The following is a 16,067-nucleotide window of genomic DNA, read 5'->3' as shown; positions in this document are numbered from 1 at the left end:
TAGAACTGAACAGTGTTTTCGAGTGACACGGTTCTGGTGCGGGATAAGAAGGGTGTTTGAGATAATAAGCTACCATAAAATGGGTCAAGCCCGTCTTTACCCATATGTCTTTTTATATAGTTTTAAGTTAGCATACAAAGTGATGGGCCTCATCATGGAGTTTTCGTTTCTACTTTATTCTCCTCCATCTCCCCCCTTCCCTCACTGCCCTCCCTCATTCTTCCTGCCCCTCTCTTGCTGACCCATCTTCCTCCCCACAGATCTCTTCCCTAAACATTTCATGTCATGCATTCAATTGGCCTCACCCCTCCAAAGATGTTTTCCCTTCTCGAGGTCACCTTTTTAGTCCCATGACCTAAACACACATAAGACACATGCCCATGTGCACACACACACACACACACACGCATGTATACTAGGTTAAACTTAGGTTCTGCATGAGAGAAACCATGGTATTTGTCTTGCTTGTCTTCTACATCTGTCTCATTTCACGAAATAACTTCCAGTGTCATCCATTTTCTTGCAGATGTTGTGGTTTCATTTTCTTTGTGCCTGAATACAGTTCTATTGTGCATATTTAATACATTTTATTTATGCAGTCATCTGTAGATGGGTATTGTTGGCTGCATTTCTTAGCTGTTGTGAACAGTGCAGCAATAGCATCCATTTGTAAATGTCTCGGCAGTGGGACTTACAAGCCCTTTGTATATGAATCCAGAATGGCATGGCCGGTTATGGTAGTTCTGTTTGTAGTTTTGAGAAGCCTCCACACTGACTTCCATAGTGGGTGTTGCAGTTTACATGATCTCTAAGTAGTGTAAACATATGTTTGTTTATTGGTTTGTTTGTTGCCGTGTACAGCATGGCTCTAGAGACTAACCTGACTGGGGCGGCAAGGGAATGAAGAAAAAACAAACACATATACATATAGAAAAGCCAGAATTGGGTAGACTAGGCTCTCTAATGGAAAAGCCACTGGAAGCTCAGTGTGTTTTTTATATACAGTTGAATAGGGAGGCAGTGTTTGTGGTGTATACTTGAATCAAGGAGACAGATTTAACTAATCTTCATAGGAGCCATCTGAGCAGGGGTGCAGTCTGTAGACTATAAACATCCAGGGGATAGAGAGCTGAGGAAAGAGATACCTCGGGGAAACCTCAGCAAGGAAGACCTTGCCACTCCCATGAAGCTGAGGCAAGGGAGTCCTAGACATGTCTGTGCCCATATCAACAATCCACATCCACTGGCATTTCAATTTGGCTGTTTATTTGGCTGTTGATTTGTTTATTTTAGATTAGATCTTGCTGTGCAGAACATAGTGGCCTGAAACTCACTGTCTAGCCCAGGCTAACACTAAACTGTGCTCCTCTTGTTGTGTCACCCAGAGTGCTGAGATAGTATGAGCTCACCTACCTGGCTTCATTCTTAACAGCCCTGTGGCCTAGGATAAGGGCAGAAAGCTAGGTTCTGGGTTTCCATCTTCATCAGCTTGCTTTTGCTTTTCTCAGTTTATCACTTGGAAAATGAACGTCTAGAGAAGATGTCTAATGTCTCTTCTAGATGTTAAATTCTTTTGTTTCAGCATCTGGGTAACAGGTTGATATTAACTTGGAAAGATATGGGTGAGAAACTAGTTAACTTCTTCATTTAGTAGGTAGAAACTTTCAAATTTCTATAACGTTTGATTTCTATAACATTTGACCTTCCATTTTCCTGTATATTACAAATAAATAAATGCATTTTAAAAGTATTTGTAGGCTGGTTTTCATTGGTGTAATACTGGATTAATCACTGCTTAGAGTCTTAGCTAAGGCAATAGATAAAAAATTATCTGTGTGTCAATTGAAACAATGTTGACACCATGGTTTTAGAAGGTAAATAGTAGGCTACTTCTTGTATTAAAAAACAAAAACCTACATCCAGAAAGTTTTTTTATTTCAGAAGGCTATAATTTTAAAATGAATTTTAAAAAATAGTATATGATGTTTACGAATACCATAAATCACTGATAAGATTCTTTAAAGATTTATATTTTTCTATGTATGTATTTACATGTCAAAGTTAATAGACTCTTTCTAAGCCAATATAATCCCCTTATAAAATTATAAAAATTTATACATGGACAATGGGAAAATACTCTTTTCTTTGATGTATATATTTACTCTTTCAAAGTACACTATATAAATCAGGTATGTATGAATGTATATCACGAATAAACACATTTATATCCAAACATGTACATGTGTTTATTCATAAGAATACTTAGGATTTTGGTATATAATGGTACTGAGAAAAGTGAAACAAACTATGAATATAAAACTGCCTTATATTAAAAAGAAAACTACCACTGGGTATGGTAGTGCTCACCTTTTAATCCCAGCACTTGGGAGGCAGAGCAGGCAGAGCTCTGTGAATTCGAGGCCAGCCTGGTCTACAGAGCGAGTCCAGGACAGACAGGTCTGTTATGCAGAGCAACCCTATCTCAAAAAACAAGGAGGAGGAGGAGAAGAAAGAAAAACTACCTTTGATTTTTTTTTTTTTTTTTTTTTAAAGCACAACATTTATTAAGACTGAAAAGATGGCTCATTAGTTAGAGCACTTGCTGCTTTTGGTAGAGGACCCAGGTTCAGTTCCTAGCACATACATGGCAGCTCATACAACTCCATTTCTAGAAGATCTGGCACCTTCTGTTCTGTGCACATACATACATGTAGACAAACAGTCATACATACAAAATAAATTTAAGCCTGTAAGTAATTTATTCGTCATTATTTCTGTATCAAATTAATATAAATACACTTCTGGCCCAATCTAGATATTTCATTTCCTCATATTAGTAGAACTAAATAATGATGGCCTGCCTCTGAAAAAAGAAATGAGATTCTTATTCTGAATTGTAGTTCAGTTACAAAGAATAAGACAGATGATTTTGTTTAAATTATTAAATAGCTGCCAGTTTTAAGAAATAGCACAAATGTCTTCGTGAAATTCTAACATGTTTCTCTCGTGTCTAGAGCCTGTCACTATGGACAAAGTTCATTACTGTGAAAGATTCATTGAGCTTATGATTGACCTGGAGGTAAGAAATATGCTCTATGCTCTTGAACAGTCTAAGATCAAGCTGCAGCTACATCTGAAGTAGTTACTTGAAATGGCCCTTAGTCTATTCCTGTCGCAAGGTTTTATGTAGATAAGGTTTGACTCCTTGAGGTTTTGTGCTAACTGTCCTATTGTCATGGGTTGCTATTACCTTTAAAATTATGATTTTTAAATAAGATTTCATACTGTTAGGTACACGATTCTTACGGAAAGTTCAGATACAAAGTTGATGTAGTTCAGATTAATCCATTTCCTTCTCCTCCCTAATTAGGAAACTGAAAGAAAAGTCTGTGCCTTGGTTTGAAATGAATGTTAAAACTATTAGACTAACAATCATTCGTGAGAATTTTGTTCATATATTAACTCTACCAATGACTAATTTATATCTGTCACTATGTCAGACCTGAGTGACTTTGTCTATTAAATTGATTAATATTGATTAAATAAGTTGTTGTCAAACTGTCATCACAGTTTCTCATCACTGTCTTTCTTACTGTCATCAGGGAAGTAAGGATAGGAAATGGAAAAGAGCTTTGCTTTTACAGTTATATGCAATGCATACTGGAATTTCACATAGATTTTTCGTAAAAGCTACTAAACAAAGCCTGGCAGTAGCAGCGCATGCCTTTAACCCCAGCACTTGGGGGCAGAAGCAGGCTGAGGTGTGAGTTCAAGGCCAGCCTGGCCTACAGAGTGAGTTCCAGGACAGCCAGGGCTACACAGAGAAACCCTGCCTTGAAAAACAAAACAAAAAAAACAAGGAACTGATCTTGACATTCTTCCCTGTGTCATCCTTTTTAAAAGGAAAAGCATTGCCACTGAGTGCTTCTTGCTTTGATTTTGTTTTACAGCATGTTTTATATGCCAAGTGAGTCTAGGCAGGCAGGAGGGTGTATTGTGATGTCCACTTTGTATGAAATAGTAGATTTTACCTCTAGCTGCAGAAAATAAATGCAAAATGAATGTTATGGTGTCTGTTTTTCACAGGCTCTGCTCCCCACAAGGCGCTGGTTTAATACCATCCTGGATGATTCCCACCTTTTGGTTCACTGTTACCTTTCCAGTCTTGTTCACAGAGAGGAGGATGGCCATCTCTTTTCCCAGGTGAGCCCTTAGTGGATCTGACACACTTAATGTTGTAATCTCCAAGTTGATCTTTGCTTTGCCATGCTGCTGGAGTTGCAAGGCATACTCCAAAGTAAAAGTCTGAAATACTGACATGTATGTTGTAAAGCCTGGTTTTAAAGTAAAACTGGAATGTATAAACTGAACACATACCTGAATGCACCTATACAACTCTAGTAATTATCTAACTTGTAACTTAACTGTACATTGTTGAGCTAAATTATGACTTTGTAAATGTAGTGCCAGCTGGGCATGGTGGCACACACCTGTAATATAGTAATACCAGCACATAGGAGGCAGAGGCAGGCGGATCTCTGTGAGTTCAAGGCCAGCCTGGTCTACAGGCGAGTTCAGGGCAGCCAAGGCTACACAAAGACACCCTGTCTCCAAGAAAAAAGAAAAAGAAAAGGAAAAAGACAATCCAACAAATAAATAAATAAGTAAAATTAAAGAAAGTGTAGTTCCATGTGTTCACATATTTTAATTTTATGTGAATAGCCACTGTGGGATATAACAGGTAACAAACATTGACTGCAATTGAATTGTGTCCCAGTACCATTGTTTGCTCTTTCTTGCCTGTGACAACAGTGTCAGGCAGTTGACAATGTGAAAGAGTAATACAATGGTCTGCTGCCTTGAGTAGGAGGGCAAATGTACTGTAGCTTATTGCTTTGGGTAGGAAGGGAATGTGTTGACATTTCAGATTTCCTGTAATATCAAGTGAAAAAAAGTCTAACAAATTAGTTATTATGTTTTCCCAGTGAGAGGAAACTGGAGGTTTTTTGTGTGCTAGATACTCTGTCTCATCTCTTACTAAGCACTTCTTTTTTTGTTTTCATTTAGAAAAAAAAATTCTGCCAAGTGATTTACCAAATATATTAAACTCTTAAAATTGGCGATAATGTGACACAGGTTATAGGACTAAACAAAATAAATATTTAAATGACTGCAGAATGTTCCCTAGATTTGCTTTCATAGGCAGAAAACAAGGCCTCTTCATACATGAGATAAGCTAAAGAGAAGTTTGGTGCCATGGAGTCATAAGAGAAATGAATAGCATATGGTTATAGTTTCCTTACTGTTGCCGTGGTAAAACATTCTAGTGAAAAGCAGCTTGAAGTCAACTTGTCTGTTTGGTTTAAACTTTAGGTCACCATCCGACCTCAGAGTCAGAACAAGAGTTTAAGCAGATCAGAGTAGAACCATGGGGAAACTGCTTGATCACTTGCTTTTGCCTTAAGCTTAGCGTTTCAAAACACCCATCTGCCTAGGGATGATGTCACCCACAGCTGGCCTGGCCCTCCCCCATCACTCATCAGCCAGGCAGTCCCTTACAGACCTGGCCAGAGGACAGTCTGATGTGGATAATTCCGCTGCTGTATTGGATTGCAGTTGACCTTCTCTGAAAGTCCATAGCAGTAGACAATGTGCATGAATTAGGCTTAACAACTTACTAATAAAATACATATTTTATTTTCACATGTTTGGATATGCTCTCAAGTATTTGTTATGTAATGCTACAGTCTAAAATTTTCAACCCCTGAGAAACATAAAGATTTTTAAATTATTTTTAATAGTGTTTTCTATTTTCTTGGTCTCATGTTTACATATTAATTTAAATGAATCCTCCCAGCTTTTAGACATGCTGAAGTTCTATACGGGCTTTGAAATTAACGACCAGACTGGAAATGCTCTGACAGAGAATGAGATGACTACAATTCACTATGACAGAATTACATCTCTTCAGGTAAATGTCATGCAATCTACCTTTCCTTATGCTCCTTGATGAGTCATCCTATGACCTAGGTTTTGTAATATGCAACTAAAATGGCATTAATATTGTCTCATCCTCAAATTTTTAAATGTTTTTCATTTTGATGAATTCATGAAATAAATAAGTTTTATAGTCCCCCTGAAATTTGTAAATATATGTACTAGCATTCAGTTCTCTAAAATCTGCATTAACTGCAATGTTATTTTATGTCAGCTTATATGTAAAGGACATTGGAGCCTTGTATTCACAGTGCGTCTGACTTGTCATTCACTCCAGGTTGCCTGAACACCCCGTGCCAGTCTTACTACCTTCCTAGAGATCTAAACAAAAGCAATGCAGGATCATGATGTATTTCAGCTTCTTCTCCAATACAGTGTCCCTTGGGACTTTATTTTAGTATTCTTTGGCTAGTTCTTGGTAATAAAAGGAGGTTTTTTCACTTGTGCTAAGGGAGCTAACATGCATGCCATTTTCGTGTCCGCTTTGTTGGGGGTTCAGAAAGATGGAGTGTAGCTCTGGTACTGTGCTTCCTTGGCATGTGCAAGGCCCTGGGTTCAGTCCACAGCAGTGAGAGGGAGCGAGCACAGCACAGGTGCTGATGTTGCTTTCCTGCTGGAACAGTTCATGCCTTCTCTATTGCCTGACACACTTCCAGTTTAGTGAGGTAGGGATCGCATAGAAGATGAACATAAGGAGTAGTGACTATTCAGTCACCTGTGTGGCCTAGGAACTGCAGCTGGCTGTATTGACACATAGGCATTAACTGCTGACAGTTTTGCTTTTCTAGAGAGCTGCTTTTGCACATTTCCCTGAACTCTATGACTTCGCCCTCTCCAATGTGGCAGAAGTAGATGCCCGGGATTCCTTGGTCAAGTTTTTCGGGCCTCTCAGGTGAGACAGACAATATGAAAAGAACAGCATTCTCTCTTAGGATCTTGCTGTTGGAATTTTCTTTTCTTCGGTTTTTTTCCAGCATTTTAGGCTGTGTGCCGGCCCTTTGATAACCTCACAGCTGGTGCTTATTTCCAGCAGTTAGGAATTCTTGAGTCACTGCAACATAACTACCCATCTTTTCCTTGGGAAGGGGTAAAAACACTTTTAAAACTTAGGCTGTTGTTCCTTGAGCAGGAGAAGCAGCTGGCCACGTCTCACCAGCCATCACCAGCATGTAACAGACACCAGAAAGGCTTCGTGTGTGGTATCTAGGTTATGATCTAGGAAGACTGTTGTGTTTTTAAGATATTTACTTCTTTATTTACTTTGTACTTAAAACAGCCATAGATCAGCTAAGAATCTGCAAGGCACGCTGCTCTTGATGCTCTTGTGCTGCTTTTTGATTACTTTTCTGTTGAATTTTCAGCATTACACGGCCAGTGTCAAAAACTCTTAAGTGTTCTAGACCATTTATTTGACCTGGAAAAAATAAAGAGATTAAAAATAGATTAGCAGCTTTTGGGTTTGGGGTGGAAAAGAGACGCTTGATATAAAATGACATGAGAGAAACATTTTGATTCATAAAAGAAAAGTGCTACTAATAAAAGACAAAATAAGCATAATTTATCATCTTTTCATATAAAAAGTTATATGCAAAAAGCATACTTTGTTTTTTGTCACATACATTTTCAAACTGTCTCTTTGAGAATTCAGTGTTGCTGGGTATGGTGGCACACACCTTAAATCCCAGCACCCAGGGAGGCAGAGGTAGATGTATTTCTTTGAGTTTCAGACCAGCCTGGCCTACAAAACAAGTCCAGGACAGCCAAGACAGACAAACCTTGTCTTGAAAACCCAAATTTAAAAAGGGGGTGGGGAGGGGAAGCAGTGTTGATGACTTTTTCAGTAGAAACATTTTCTGTTTCATCAAAGTTGTTCTTAAGTGAAACTGGCCTTGTATAGTCCTACATGTGGGAGTGAGGAGGAACTACAACTTGAACTGCTGGGCCACAGCCTGAGTCTACAGTGTTACTCAGCACTGCCTTGCCACCCTTCAGTTTCATATATAGTCAGTGCCAGAAACAAAGAGCGGTGTCCTTGCCAATTCCATCAGTGGATTTCAGGTAGCATGAAAGGTTTAGCAGAAAATACTCAAATTTTAAATCCTGTTTTTAATTTTTGTTATTGATTTGTTTGTTTTGCTGCCTATGCAATGTTTACTTCTTAAGATATCCATAGGGAAACATGGTCAAACATGAAGTTATCTTGGTATGCTGCTTGATAAGACTTGATAGCCTATGACCATATAGTGGGGGAGGAGGTCCACCTCGGCCATAGACCTAGGGGAGGGGAATAGGGTGAAAGTGGGAGGGAGGGAGGGAGGAATGGGAGGATACAAGTGATGGGATAACGAGTTGTAATCTGAATAAACTAATAAAAATTTTTAAGAACATTTTAAAAAACAATTGAGTTGTAATCTGAATAAATTAATTAAATAAATTTTTAAAAAAGAAACTGAGTATAATACAAAAAAAAGTAAAGTTTACCGATCTGAATAAAATATTCTCCATTCTGCAGTTCAAACACACTCCACCAGGTGGCATCATACCTCTGCCTCTTGCCAACGCTCCCTAAAAATGAAGACACAACTTTTGATAAAGAATTTCTTCTAGAATTGCTGGTAAATACTAATGTTTTTAGAGTTTATCCTGTGGCTTTTTTCTGCCTTTTTGAATCACTCATAATGACATAAACAGTCTTGGCTTCTAAAGTAGAGAATCCTCTTGTTTTTGGAATTACTTGATTTTTTTGGTTTGGGGGGTGTTGTTTCTTTGTTTGTTTGTTGTTTAGCAGGGACAGGGTCAGGCTTGTTTTTTACTTCTTTAATTTCTTTTCTCACACCTTTCACCTTTTAAGCTCTGTTATGGCAGGAATTTATTGTCGTTGGGCAGCTTCTGTGTCACAGTGGACTCATGCTCTGGGGACGCCAAGTTGACCATTCCTTTCATGAAGGAGAGCACAGTCAGACACAGAGCAGTGAACAGCGTGGTCATGTGTTACTTTAAAGGTGATCATTCAAGCAGTGTGTTCAGTATTAGGTCATAGCCTTGATACTGTAAGTTCAGTAGCTTATAAATACAGCAAATTATCCCTGAGCGGCTTAAGAATTCTAATCAAATTTTCAGTCGGTTTTAGTGATGAGAGATGTTATTTTCTATCCTAGGGTTGGTTGTAGTTTTTTGTTGCGTTATAGAAGTGTGGTTTTTGTTGGGGGCGGGGATTTTCACTGCTGCTGCTTTTGTCATTGTCTGGGGTTTTGGGCTGGGTCTGGTTTACTTCGTAAGTAACGTGCAGCTGTGCGGTAGTTAAAGTTAAGGCGTAAAGAACCCACACATGTGGGCTTCTCCTCTGCCCAGAAGTGAGCACTGTAAACTCTTCACTTACACCCTTCTAGCGCTTTCAGAAGAGCTTTCTCATCTATCATATTTAATCGTGTGGATATTAATGAGGTTCATTTTATTGTTAATAATTTTAAACTATCTAGGTCAAAATTCAAATTAGGAATATAATTCAGTGATAAAGTGTTTGCTCATACAATAGACCCAGACTGTATACTGATTCCCTACCACCCCAGGAGCAAAGGTTCAAGTCATTCTAGAGCTTAATTTTTTTTTTTAAATACTGCTTTCAATCCCCCTTGTTTGGCGATTTAGTCCCCTGTGTAGTGTGGGAACACTGTCTCCCTTCAGCACAGCATTTTCTGAAACACATGACCATGTATCTTTGTCAAATACTTAGCCATGTTGCCAACGAACAGCTTTTTAAGTTGTTCACAGTTTTGCCTTTGCAGACAATGGGTCAGAGTATGTGTTTGTGTTCCCATATGTGAACATGTAACCAGAACCGGCCATTGGTTATTTGATGTGTGTGCTTATCTACGCAGAAAATAAGGCTGTCTGGTTAACCTCCAGAACCAGCAGTCTGATGAGCTTGTTGCTGCCTTCTCACCAGCCTTGGATTTTGTCAATCTTCCTCTTTTTTCCAGGAAAAAAAAAAAAATGCATTTAAAATATTTTTTTCCTTGCTGTTATAAGATTAAGTAGCTTTTCACCTATTTCAGACATTCTTGTGCCTAAGCAAAACAAATAAATCAATAGGAATATGTACTGATGTTCTTGTTCATGTTGAACTATATTAGATGTACTTCTGTGATTTATTTTCTAAGCTTGTATTTATAATATACAATTAATAGCATAATCCCTCTCCGTAGGAAAGATGATGATATGCTAAATTTGGGGAGCAGAGACAAACTGTGTAACAGGTGTTTAAAACGTAGTGACAAGTGTTGGAGTGTCGTTTGGGGAGAAAGCCTTGGAGAATATTTTAAATTAGTTCCAGTTTGGAAAATACTTTTTTACTTTCTTGTGTACTCTGTGAAGTGTATGTCTTACATTGCTATCTTTGCCTGTCTTCCTACAAGTCACTTGTCACTGTCTATAACTGCAATGCTTCCTAAAAATTCCCTGAGCTCTTTTCTAACAATAAAGTCTCTTGAGTCAGTCTGTTGGTACCAATACTAAGTTTTTATGAACAAAAGAAATACAGACCTTTTCTCATAGAAAAGGCATGTGTCGTTTTGGCATTGTTAGTTAGAAAACAGACTGTTTATGAGATGCACTACTGCGATATTAAGCATTTGTAGTGATCATTAATGAGGGTGAAGTACAGCTCACCCCGTCTCATTTTACACAGAGAAGATTCCGACCAGGGGATTAAGTTGTTTTTTCAGATCATATGAGTTTCTTAGTACAAATGTGAAAACTAAATACAGGACTCAGAAATCCTGTTTGGGGAGGTTGCTTGTCTTTTACGTAGATGCTACAGTTCTTAAACTCTTGGCATGTGTTGGGAAGCTTGGTAGGATTTTACAGTGTTCTGTCTTATCATAGAACCCTGATTAGAAAGTGACACTTCACCTGTTTTATTAAAAAGAAAACTAAGATTAAGAAGTTTAGAGTCACTTCCTTGTAAATGGAGGAGCTGGGATTAGGGTCTAGTCCATTTGATTGATAACATTGTTTTTCTATGATTTGTGAGGGAAAACAGGAAGGAAAAAAAATCAAGTCTCATTAAAGTGCCACAATGACGGAAAGCCTGGGAAAGTCTCACTCCACGTGTAATGTTGGGCTTCTCTCCAGTTTGCTCTGAGTAAATGTGTCACTCGTTCCACATGAACCTCTTTCCTTCCTTTAGGTGTCTCGCCACGAACGTCGCATCTCTCAAATTCAGCAACTGAATCAGATGCCTTTGTATCCAACTGAGAAAATTATATGGGATGAAAACATCGTCCCTACCGAGTACTACTCTGGGGAAGGTAGGTCAGGGAATACAGAGCTCACACGTGACGTGAACTTAATTAAGTTCATCATAGATAGCTGAAATGCAAGCCTGTCTCCTATACAGTAGGGTACTTCTCAGTGATCTAAAGTTAGCTTTAGAGCTAGAAAAGAGTGAGGAGTTGGAATGCTTAGCCAAAGGATTTAAATTATATTAAATATATCCTAGGGTGTGTTGTCCTGTATAAAATATGATTATTAAATCGCATTCTGTTTTTGAGGAGGCTTAAGAGCGCAGACGGTACAGCTTTCATTGATGACTGTGACAGGCTGTGTGATAGATGTGCCCTTCAAAAGCTCTGTTAGAGTCTTTAAAGTTTGATATGAAGTCAGAAAAAGATATTAGCAGCAGTTGGTAACAAATGCTTGGGGGGCTTATTTTTTATTTTTGTTCTTACTGTTTTGAGCGCAGGTGTCATGCTGTCCAGACTAACCTGAAATGTTCTTTGTGTGGCCTAGGCTGGCCTTGAACTCCTGCCTCCACCTCCCAAGTGCATGTACTAGATAAACTCCCTGTTAATCCCCTGAAGATGAAAACTTGGCCCAAATGTGCCATAGTATGATATTAGCAGTGTCTTTAAAGTGGTCACAATTATTTTGATGGCCACTCTTCAAAAGATTTCCTAGAGTTTCTCCTGAAAACCACACTCAGAGAGTGTGTGCAATGGAAAATCATTGTGTTAAACAACATAAGCCAGAATCAGAAAGACAGGCATGGTTTGTTCTTTCCTTTATGAAGAACATGGAAATGAAATTATAAGTAGCTATGTGTGTGTACGTGTGTGTGTGTGTGTGTACAAGACAGTAGAGCAGATATCCTGAGAGAGGAGGAAGAGATCTTAAGGAAGGTGAGAAGCAGGTAACGGGATCCGTGTACTAGAGCAGAGGCTGGACTCACTAGCGAAGGAGGAGAGCCAGTGGAGCAGGAAGGACTGCTAGGAGGACAAAGGGAGAGCACCAAAGGAGAACAAGCTGTCACACACACACACACACACACACACACACACAAGAAGATGCCGTGAGAAACCTGCGCCTGTCTGTGTAACCATTTGTAATTCCGTGAGGGTTGCAAGGTGCTAACAGGTTTTAATTAAGTTTTTTGTTTTGTTTTGTTTTTGTTTTAATGAAAATGAGACACCTTTCCTTAAGCCTGTGCCTAAGAGACACTGACTCAGATTGCAAGTCCGTGTCTACTAGTAAAAACAATGTGAATATTTTGCATATCATTTTTTGTCTTTTAGTTCTCTTATTACTGCTGTGGTACTCTATAGTTCTACAGAAATGTTACTTATCAGTTAAATGTATTGGGACTTTGGTAGTGTGTGGAGTAGTTGATCTCTAAATAATGGTAGGACTTTGTTCAGTAACAGAGAAGAGGCAGGCTGGGATAACACAGACAGTGCCTTGGCCCTTAAAGTCTAGCCAAAGGCATGTTTGCAGGTCACTTTAGACAGTAACATTATCATAGTTAGGTTTTGAGTTTAGTTTTGTCACAGGGTGAGTTTATGCTGATGTTATCTACTTCAGGATTTGGTGGCTTGAACTGGGTACTAGAGGAAAGAGTTTTTAAGCTACTAAAGTCTGAATTAGTGTAAAGTATCTCTGGAAACATCTAAGAAGCACTGTTTGCATGTGAATAGTTATATCTACCCTCAGTTCTCACAAGACAGCGTGTGCTAGTCTGGCTCCAGTGTCTTGCAAATGGGAACGTGCAGATGTGTCTGTTCGACACACATCAGAAGCTGCTTCTCCAGTTGCTGGTGTGGTTTCTGCATATTCCAGATGGTTGATTCAAAGAATAACGCAGTCGTCAATGCTGCTTCTTTCCAGGCTGTCTTGCTCTCCCCAAGTTGAATCTGCAGTTTTTAACTCTGCATGACTACCTCCTGAGGAACTTTAATCTCTTCCGCCTAGAATCAACCTATGAGATTAGACAAGACATCGAGGACAGTGTCAGCAGAATGAAGCCGTGGTCAGTAACATAATGCTATTGTAATGAAGAAATGTGTGTGGTGACTGATGCACCATGGAAGGCAAATCAGTGTGTTTAGCAATATGAAGACATCTGCCAGAGATGACTGCTGTTTGAGAATTTTTATAATATGAATTTACTTCAGAAGTGCTAAGATATAAAATACATATCTGAGTACCTTGGAGGTGTGGCTGGGAACCTGGGAAAAGGGAGAAGAGGTATTTTAGGTGGTGAAGGGGAGAAATAGAGAAGAAATTAGCTTAGACATTAATAGGGTGAAGAGGGGAGGATGTGGGCTGGCCAGCAGTCCTGCTCTAGGGCAGAGTGGACTGTTGGTCTAGTGTGAAGTGTAGAATAAAAGCGCACTCCTCTACCACATTTGCTCCCATGGCCGTAGCCAAAAGTGTGAGTCGGTGTCTAGGGCCAAGGACATGGCAGAACATTCTGTGAGTAGCATGTTGGAACTCAGCTAGATTGTCAGGATTCATTTACAGGTCTAGTACTTAAGGATTCCTTCAGTTTACACTTGACTCTCTACCTCCTAGCTTTATCTGGAGAGTTTCTTTAACAAAAGCCTTTTGATCTAGTTATGGTAGACAGTGTTGCATCATGAGATTTGTGAAGGTTAATTTTGGAATTTTACCCATGAGTGACTTTGAGTAAATCCTTTTCATTTACTGTGAGTAGATGGCTTGGTACATTGGACGTGATTACAAATGAGCAGAACTCGTTTGTGAAATGAGTCACTATCTTTTAAGCAGAGCAGATACAGTGACGCTGACAACAGGTTTTGGAGTGGGAACCTCGTGAGGTATCTTCCAGCCTTCTCTCTTGCTAACCATAGAGAGTGGCTGCAGGCACTGCAGTTGTGATCTATTTTTTCACTTCCATATTTTATTTTATACACAGTTCTATTTTTTTAATTATTATGTGAGAAGTTATTCTGGGTGAGACTGTGAAACCCAACACAAAGTATTTTTGACTTAATAATCAGTTGAGTCAGTAAGTAGGCTAAGATTGTAAAATTTGTACATCCACTGGCTGTTCATCCTGCCCACAGTTTTGCTGAAATTATTGCCCATTGTTCGGACCCTGTGGGAGCACTTGATCCAGCAGCTCTTTTACAATTTATGGTTACCTTGCATTTATATGCCTAGATTTAGAGCCTAATTTTGGCCATTTTGCAAAATAGGGATGTATTAACTAGCACTTAACTAAATAGAATTCACTTATACATTTAATTTAAATGTCAAACACATACACAAAGAAAACAAACAATTACTCATGGTTCCTATTCTCTATTAATAGAGGATTTTTAAAAATTGCTCTTTTCGAGGGGTGAGGTAGATGAAAGAAAATGTTAACTTTTGGAGTTACTTTCCTCACATTTGAAATAATAAATCCTACTAAAGTTTTGCTACTGGTGCCCATGAAGAGATTGCTGCCGGGGCGGGCCTACACAACAAGAGTGGAAATGAAACCCAGGCACTCTTGCATATTACATGTTTTCACACAGCTAAAGCCACTGGGCCAGCAGTACAAGATAGGTGCTTCCAAGTGCTTAATGCTTCATGTTTCAGTTATTGTTTTGTTTTGTTTTTCAAAAAGAGTAGAGGCACTAGATTAGAGGTTGCCTGGGGCAGATGAAGGTTGGCTGCTTTTGGATAAAAGACTCCTTCAGGGATAGTACAAGTCTTCTGAAGTTGGATTGTGGTGGTAGAGCACAATGCGTACATTTCCTAAAACCCCTGAATTGTGCATTTACAGTGAATGAGTACCATAAGACAGGGTTAGCTGTCCCGGGTAAAGCAGGGAAGAGCGGAGAAGTGCCAGGGACTCTTGTACAAGGGCTGAAGCACACTCATGCCTCTAAGAGCTATCCCAGTGCTAACCACGTACTGCATTGCAGAACCTTTATTCTTATAGTTTTCTTTCATATATAATATTGTAGGGTTTCTTTTAATGGCACAGCATCTTCATTGTCACTGTAATTTACATTTTTTGGAATGTCATTTTTGAAATTAACCTGAGGTTTCAAACTGCCACCTTAGTCTGTGTTCCAAATACACCATTTAAAAGTTATAGTTTATTTTTAACGCAAGTTGAAGTAACATAAAAAGGAATAAGTATTTGAGTATTGCTGCTGCTAATGGTTAACAATTAATTTTTCCTTCTGATCTTTAAGTGGTTAGATATTTTAAGAGATTTAAGGTAGTATATCCCAAAGAAGATTCTTGCACGTTTTTAAGTTTTTAAAATAACAGTTTGTTCTAAAAATGTATCTTAAGCATTGTATAAGAACATAAAGAACAAAAGATAAAATGTTAATAGTTGAAATTATTTAATGTGAGGAAAAGGGCAAAATGAGCCTAAGTAGAACTGTCCTTTGACGGGAAAGAGATGCCATATGAACAACCCTTCGAGGAGAAGCTAAGAGGAGTTCAAGGAATGGAGAGTCCGTTCAGTAAATGAATGACACAGAGAAGCTGAAGCAGTTTCAACCAGAGCTACTGTCATCTAAACAGTGCACAGTAGACATAAAAAGAGGGCCAAGCAGTGGTAGTGGCGCACACCTTTAGTCCCAGCCAGCCCTCAAGAGTCAGAGTCAGGAAGATCTCTTGAGTTCAAGGCCAGCTGGTCTACTACAGAGTGGGTTCTAGGACAGCCAGGGCTACACAGAGAAACCCTGTTTTGAAAAACCAAAAAAAGAAAGCAAAAGACCAGGACATACACAAATAGGCAACAGTGGAAAGCCCAGGAATAAAGT

At 38.9% G+C, this 16,067-nt stretch overlaps 1 protein-coding gene across 1 annotated transcript in view; it reads left to right on the top strand.

Moving 5' to 3' along the window:
* Aqr (aquarius intron-binding spliceosomal factor) overlaps positions 1-16,067 on the top strand; it is a 71,438-nt gene that overhangs the window by 20,006 nt on the left and 35,365 nt on the right. The window contains exons 10-16 of the mRNA XM_051144349.1: positions 3,015-3,079; positions 4,087-4,203; positions 5,858-5,971; positions 6,786-6,889; positions 8,510-8,612; positions 11,186-11,306; positions 13,159-13,300. Coding sequence (XP_051000306.1) covers positions 3,015-3,079; positions 4,087-4,203; positions 5,858-5,971; positions 6,786-6,889; positions 8,510-8,612; positions 11,186-11,306; positions 13,159-13,300 — 766 coding nt within the window. The remainder of the gene's footprint in view (positions 1-3,014; positions 3,080-4,086; positions 4,204-5,857; positions 5,972-6,785; positions 6,890-8,509; positions 8,613-11,185; positions 11,307-13,158; positions 13,301-16,067) is intronic.

The sequence above is a fragment of the Acomys russatus genome, chromosome 4 (genome assembly GCF_903995435.1).
Source record: "Acomys russatus chromosome 4, mAcoRus1.1, whole genome shotgun sequence".
NCBI classification, from domain to species: domain Eukaryota; kingdom Metazoa; phylum Chordata; class Mammalia; order Rodentia; family Muridae; genus Acomys; species Acomys russatus.
Note: the sequence above shows the minus strand (reverse complement) of the source record. Positions and strands in the feature narration are given on the sequence as shown.